Source organism: Zonotrichia leucophrys, chromosome 1, assembly GCF_028769735.1.
Source record: "Zonotrichia leucophrys gambelii isolate GWCS_2022_RI chromosome 1, RI_Zleu_2.0, whole genome shotgun sequence".
NCBI classification, from domain to species: domain Eukaryota; kingdom Metazoa; phylum Chordata; class Aves; order Passeriformes; family Passerellidae; genus Zonotrichia; species Zonotrichia leucophrys.
The window spans coordinates 79,399,123-79,406,542 of NC_088169.1; the positions used below are offsets into that span (position 1 = coordinate 79,399,123).

General features: G+C 44.1%; 1 protein-coding gene across 1 annotated transcript; it reads left to right on the forward strand.

Moving 5' to 3' along the window:
* The first annotated feature begins 1,202 nt into the window (after nt 1-1,202).
* Nucleotides 1,203-7,074, forward strand: GPR83 (G protein-coupled receptor 83). Its single transcript, XM_064734298.1, has 4 exons — nt 1,203-1,883; nt 2,731-2,856; nt 3,902-4,035; nt 4,843-7,074. Exons 1-4 carry the CDS (start codon nt 1,497-1,499, stop codon nt 5,465-5,467), a joined length of 1,272 nt encoding a protein of 423 aa, XP_064590368.1. The 5' UTR covers nt 1,203-1,496; the 3' UTR covers nt 5,468-7,074.
* The last annotated feature ends 346 nt before the right edge of the window (nt 7,075-7,420 follow it).

Sequence of the window (7,420 nt, forward strand, 5' to 3'; positions counted from 1 at the left end):
TTCCTGGCAATGCTTCTGAGTGGGACGTTTCTTCTCTCTGAATGGTCAGGTGTGACTGCCACCTTAGCAGCTCCAGCAGGCCCACCGGAAAGCTTTCTCTGAGACAGCTGAATTGCCTGAAGAGCTTAAATTGTTCAATTTAATGGAAGAAACAGACTGTGGCAGCAGTGTGCAGAGTAGCTCCATGGGTTGTCTATTCTGCTTGTTCTATTGTGTCCAGCTCCTGAGGAGTGGTGAAGAGAAGGCAGCCTGAGCAGTTCACTGAGGCAGTCCCAAACATCTTTTGGAAGAGTTGTTGTCCCCAGTGAGTGACAATCTTATAATAATACAAGCTTTTCAGATAGTGGTCATTTAATTAATGGTTAAGTAAAGCCTTTTATGCATAACACCAGCTCTGGCTGGGGTTAGTTGGCATGACCCAAGCAGATCTGTCCTCAGCAAAGGTGCAGCACTGTACATGTGCACTTGGGAAGTGGCACATCTTTCTGTGTAAGATTTGTGGGTCTTGGTCTCTTGGTCCTGATTTTCAGTTTCCTGCTGTGTTTTGTGGGAGAGGCAGAGGGAACACACATGCTGCTATTTCATTAATGCTTGGGAAGAGCATACAGCTTCTTTTGCTTTGGATACTGGACTCACTGGGCTGGGACAGTTCCTGTTCTGTGTCCTGTATAATCACATCTTTGTAACTACCTCTATTCCTACAAACCCTACAAGGCAGTTTCACATCAGACTTTTATTCCTTTGGCTGAGAGGAAATACCTGCCAAGGGGAAACTTGAGTATTCCATGTTTCTCTGAAAGAAAAAATGTCATTGGAAAAATACTCTTAAGTACAATGAGGCAGCTTGTTAATTACAGTTCATCTGTTACATTCTATTCTATTCTATTCTATTCTATTCTATTCTATTCTATTCTATTCTATTCTATTCTATTCTATTCTATTCTATTCTATTCTATTCTATTCTTTATGCTAAGAAATAAGCTGAAACTTGCCTGCCAGACCTGTAAAATGGCTCAGATTTGACCTGTCCTGAGAGAGCAGAGCTGGCACATGTGCTGTTGGTGAATAAACAGCATGGAACTTGCTTGAGCTGGGCTGCTGGTAGAGAAAACAGATTCTGACATCTGAAGGCAGTGATTTTGCCATTCTCACAGATGTACTTAGCTCGGAGTAGTGCCCGGGAGCGCAGCTGCATGGAAAAGCAGCACGTCAGAGCACAAATTATGTCATGCAGCCCAATGACTGCAGAAGATCCCGGCTCGGAGCTCGCCTGGGGATATAAAGCCGGCTGAAGGACAAGAGCAGCGGCGAGCTGAGCGGGAGAGCAGCACATTGCGGGAGGCAGGAGCATCTCCTGGCTCCCCGTGTGCCGTGTTTGCTGCCCCCGGGCGCGCCGGGCTGAGCGAGGCGGGAGCGGCTCTCCCGGCGCCCGGAGCGAGTTCTGCTCCCGCCAATGAGCCCTTCCAGCACCGCAGGAGCGGAGCAGCGGTCCAGAGATGTTGTCCTGTTTTGTCTGGCTCACCCTCCCCGACTTGGTTACCGCCTTTGTGAGCCCAGGAAAGTTGCCCCTCAACGGGAGCCTTGAGAAGACTTTCGTAGTCCCCAACGTGTCGGGTTTCTTTTCCTGGGATAATGACAGCCTGGCCGACTGGCGGAGCTTTGTGGACAGGAGCCGCTACGGAGCGGAGTCGCAGAGCGCCACGGTGAAAGCCCTGCTCATCGCGGCGTACTCCTTCATCATCGTCTTCGCCCTCTTCGGCAATGTCCTGGTCTGTCACGTTGTCATCAAGACGAAGCGGGTGCACTCTGCCACCAGCTTGTTCATCGTGAACCTGGCTGTAGCCGATATCATGATCACGCTGCTCAATACACCTTTCACGCTGGTAAGAGGGGGCAGAGATGCCTGGGATGCCCACCCCGGAGGGAAAATAAGCACCTCAGCATCCTCGGACATGGTGCAGACTGGGATGGGGAGGGGGAGGATGCACCACCACAACTTCCCCCATGACTAAAGTAAATTTCTCTGGGCCTCTACAGTGCCATAAAGGTGCTTTGGTGGTTTTTCCTGCTTTACACTGCTATGGGCAGTGTGTGGACATTCTGCAGATAGCTGTCCACTCCAAATTACAGCTATTGGAGTTGCCTTTGGAAAACGCCTCATGTATTTTTCTTCTCTGGTTCATGTTATCTAGCTGAAGATTGGAAATTACGCATTTTTTAAATGTGGCCCTGATAGTACTTGAGAAATAATAGCTTTGAAGTGAGTGCTTAGTACTTTGTAGCATCTGATCTTTTTTTTTCCCCTTCTTTTTTCTAAAGTATTTTGAAAACAAGGCTATAAACCTCTTGAAAAAATTAAATGCTTAGCATTGTTTAACAAGCTGTTCTGAAAAGCTGTAGTTTGCCTGAAGTGAGATAAGGTGTACAGGTCAGCCCTATCCCATGAGTGGAGGTTAAAAGGAACAGCAAATGTATTGACTGAATAGTGAGGCTGCAGAAGGATACACTGTAAATAAAACAGAACAAACAGCTTTTTGTGCAGCACTGCTGTATTGTTCAGGAGGCCACTGAGCAGCAGTAACCTGCCTCTTCAGTGTTCATATAATTATACAATTATACGAAGAATCTGCTATCTAATATGTGTCTTTTACACAGCACAGGAGATTGTGTACTGGAGGTGTACCTAAAAGCAGTTGACAAGTGCACAAAACTAATGGTCTTCTTTTTTAGGTTCGTTTTGTGAACAGTACCTGGATCTTTGGGAAGGGGATGTGCCATGTCAGTAGGTTTGCACAGTACTGCTCCCTCCACGTCTCTGCCCTGACCCTTACAGCCATTGCTGTGGACAGGCACCAGGTGAGCCCTCTCTGAAGCAGAGAGATGGAAAGCTTGGGAGGGCATAAGTAAACTGAGAAGGACGATCCCATGTCCTTTGCCTTTCAGCTCCCAGGGTACCGTAAGATTCATGAGAAGCTGACAGGGTAGGGGGACAGTTCTTGTTGTCAGAATAGTTTCAAACCCACAGCCAGGTAGGAGATATCCATCACCTAGCTGTCTCTTCCAGCTGAGTAAAGGGAGCTTTTTATGCAGCAGATAATCCAGTAGCAGTAGCAGCAGTAGCTCTCAAACAAGGTGAAAGATCAAGATCCTGATTGGAATTCATGTGGACAACTCTCCTTTGAGGTGGCTTGTCCAGCACTAGGGTTGTAAAGGACATCCTGGTTAACTTTCTCAGCTCTATCTCCTGATGTTCTGAGATGTCCCACCTCCTGTTACCCTGAATACTGGAGATCTGACTGTAGCACACTGGTGTTTGTCACAAGCAGAGCTGTAGCTTGCTGTTGATAATGGGCTCAAAGCCAGAGAGATTTGGGTATTATCAGCTTGGAGTCACCCAACAACCACCCAAAACTGTTTACAGTTGGCATTTTCTGCTAGGAAAATTGTTTCCAGAAAAGGCACTCACTATCAGAAGCATTCCCATGGAGGTCTGGTTAAACCCTTTGGTTCTTTGGGTCATGGATAGTGAAGAGTTTAAGACTTTTTTCTCCAATTTTTTTTTTTTTTTTTTTTTTTTTTTTCGTGAAGGAAATTGAACCTGGTAATGAACATGTGTTAACAGCTCCTGGTATGCAGTTTTTCCCACCTAGATGAAAGTACTGAAATTTGAGGGTAGGAACTAGGATCTAACTTGAACCATATTTCATGGTGTTAAAATTCAGGTTTTCATGTACAGCTTACACTCATTGGGAGCTGGGTGATGGCTGCACTGCTTGCATGCTAAATTACCACATTAAGTAATAGATTTCAGGCTGGAAGGTTGTATGGAAAAAAAAAAAGTATAATTTTTAAATTTTTTCCAGAAATGTAATAAGCCTAGATTTTGGTTTATTTTGCACAGGTTATAATGCACCCCCTGAAACCTCGCATATCTACTGGAAAAGGTGTTATGTACATCTCTGTAATCTGGATCATGGCAACTTGTTTTTCCCTACCACATGCTATCTACCAAAAGCTCTTTACCTTTGAATACAGGTAAGGATGTGCTCTGCTTTCCTCCACAGTCTTCCTGGAGGCCAAACTCTGAGCAGTCATACTTTGGTATATTCTACTGAAAATCTTGAACATATGTTAAGGTCAGCCAAACCTGGATCTAAACTACAATTTTCATCCAATTCCTTCCACAATGTCTGATATCCTGTCCTTTTTATTCTTAAATATTTTATCTTTATTCTGTTCCATTAACCACATGAAACAGGCTAAGAAGTTAGAGGATCTGGCTTGATCCTTTACTTCTAGGCACTGGCATTTTGTGCCATATACCAATCTGGCCTGTTTGGGCAGACCAGAAATGGGAAATAAAAAAGCCCAACCTACCAACCAACCAAACAGAAACCCACTAAAACCCATGAGGTTTTAATCTAGTCTTTTGCTCTAGGAAAGTACGTAAATCTGTCTCAGCTGTCAAGAGCCTTAGTATTTGGAAAGTGCTTTAATGAGGGAAAGGTCCTTAATATGTGCAGAAAATGTGTTCCTATTTGCCAAAGGACAGAAAATAAAAAACTGCTTATATGCAGCTGGAAATTTTGTAATTGATGAAATTCATAAAATTATCATAAGGTCATGAATGCCCATAAGAAATTATCACCGCATTGCTCACTGGCTTAGATCCTTGAAGAGCAGAGCTCTGCTCAGCTGTGACATTTGTGAGATAAACACAGTGTTTGCTTTCAGGCCCTGTGGCAGGAGCCCTCTCCCAGCTGGGTCCTTGTTTCTGATGTACTTATCCCGCCGTGCCTGGCCATATGTGCCTCTCATGCTGTCCCATCTCTCCGTTTGCAGTGAGGATGTCACCCGGTGCCTGTGTCTGCCAGATTTCCCTGAGCCTGCTGACCTCTTTTGGAAGTACCTTGATTTAACAACCTTCATTCTGCTCTATGTCCTGCCCCTTCTGATCATCTCCGCTGCCTACGTGACGGTGGCAAAGAAGCTCTGGCTGCGCAACGTCATCGGGGACGTCACTGTTGAGCAGTACTTCGTCCTTCGCAGGAAGAACAAGAAGACCATCAAGATGCTGATGCTCGTTGTCGTCCTCTTTGCAGTCTGCTGGTTCCCCTTGAATTGCTATGTCGTGCTCCTCTCCAGCCAGACCATCCACACCAACAACGCCCTGTACTTCGCCTTCCACTGGTTTGCAATGAGCAGCACCTGCTACAACCCCTTCATCTACTGCTGGCTCAATGACAGCTTCCGATCAGAACTGAAGGTTTTGCTCAACATGTGCAGAAAAGCCCCCAGGCCCACGGAACAGAGGCTTCCCTCCACAGTCCCAACCTACCAACTGGCTTGGCCAGAAAACGGCAACTTCAAGAGGTTGCAGGCCTCTCATGTCCTTCCACCATCCTCCAACATCCAGTCGGGAAAGACAGACATCTCTGCAGTTGAGCCAATAGTAGCTGTGAGCTAAACAGTGGCCTTGGACTGCACATAGATTTGGCAAGAGCTAAAATGGTGGGAAGATGTGGAGCCCTGGCCACACAACAGGTGATAAAGCCAAGAAGGAGGTTCTGCAGGAGGCAGTATGAAAGAGCTGCATGTTTGATGCAGGCTGGTGACAATGGTGAGGAGGCCCTAGAGGGGAGAAAGTAAACTCTTCCCAGGAAGGAACTTTTGTCTTTGCCAAGGTGACTTTGGACTGACTTGCAGGATGGGGTTCTCTGCATGTGTGTTGCTGTAACCTGCATGACTAAGCCTTTTTAGAACTAGGACTCTGTGTTTTGCTGGTACTTAAACAACATTTTCATTACATCAGATCTCCCTTCCCCTTTCCTGAGTCTTCTTGTAGCAACATGGAAATGGTTGAGGTGTAGACCTTTAGGTTAGTATCTGAGATCCAGCGCAACTGGGTAGAAAGCATTCTTTCTGAACTGGGGTCTGAAAAGTCAAGACCTGTTCAGAATGAAGGAAGAGATCTATTCCATAATTTGTGTGTGTGTAAATACGCTTGCAGAAGTGGAGGATATGATAGACTTTGATAAATAGGAGCCTCTTACATCACAGGCACTTTTTCTAAGATAGCTTTGAAGAAAACTGGATGCCTATTCTTCAAGTAAGTCAATGGTTTTTCTTCTAATAGATAACTAAACCCAAAAAACATATAAAAAGTTGGACATAACATTCACAGTTGGAGAATGGATAATTAAGTCCTATTGTGGGTTTGGACTAGAACCTTTTATCAAAATATCTTTTCATCATTGTCAAGTTGCAGCTAGAGGATCACACAATTTGAATTTTTAACTTGCCTTTGAATGTTGCTCTCTTACCCTGTAAACCACCTGTGTACTAGGGAGAATATATTTTCATGAGGGCACTGGCATTGTGCCAGCGTCAAACCATGACAACTTGTCACTTCAGACATTTGGGACATTTCATTCCAGCTAAGATGTTAGCACTCTGGAATCAGTTCATAAATTACCTGCTTTGAGAGAAGAGATGGTATCTCTGATAGCAAGTAATAAAAATGGAACATTTGTCTGCAACTTATCCTCTGGTTGTACAATTTTGGTGCATTTAAGGATAGCTGAGATGTGTCCTATTTGGCTAAGTGGCTAAGAAAATTCATGACTGCCAAGTGTCTGAAGTAGATTTCAGAACTCAATGTTCTTAGCAGAAGAAAATATGGGTTTGAAAAAATGGTGTTCTAAAACCTGTACCTTATATAGCACAGAAAACAAATACTTCCTTGTGCTGTGGAAATTAGCCTGAATATCACACCAGGATGACCCCTTCCACATTTAATTTGCAGTATTCAGCAGTGAAGTGAGAAAAATCTTATTATAAATGGAAAAATAAAAGAGTGAAGCTGTTTTTCTCAGTGTCCTGTAATAAACTGACAGTTCTGAAATTATTTTAAGCCTTGTGCAGAGTTTTCACACCTCAGCATGTAAAGAGACTGAAATATCTACCACTCCTTGCAGCTAACCTGCCCTTGCACAAGTGGTTATCACTCTCTTACTGTGAATCCAGTGCTACTTTACTGCCCTTTATCAATGCCTCTGGAGTCAGAATATTTTGTATCACTGATATCACTGATCTGCAGAGTCAAATCTTTCCTCCTTTCTTCTTTGACCCCTTACACCAAGTCCGATTTCCTCCCTCAACACTTGCAGCACATCAGCCCTGAATTGTTCAAGGAGTTGAACTGGATGATCATTGTAGGTCCCTTCAAATGAACTATTCTATTCTATTCTATTCTATTCTATTCTATTCTATTCTATTCTATTCTATTCTATTCTATTCTATTCTATTCTATTCTATTCTATTCTATTCTATTCTATTCTATTCTATTCTATTCTATTCTATTCTATTCCCCAGTTGTGCAGAGCTTGTGAACCATGCTCCCCATTGCAGTGGCAGCAGA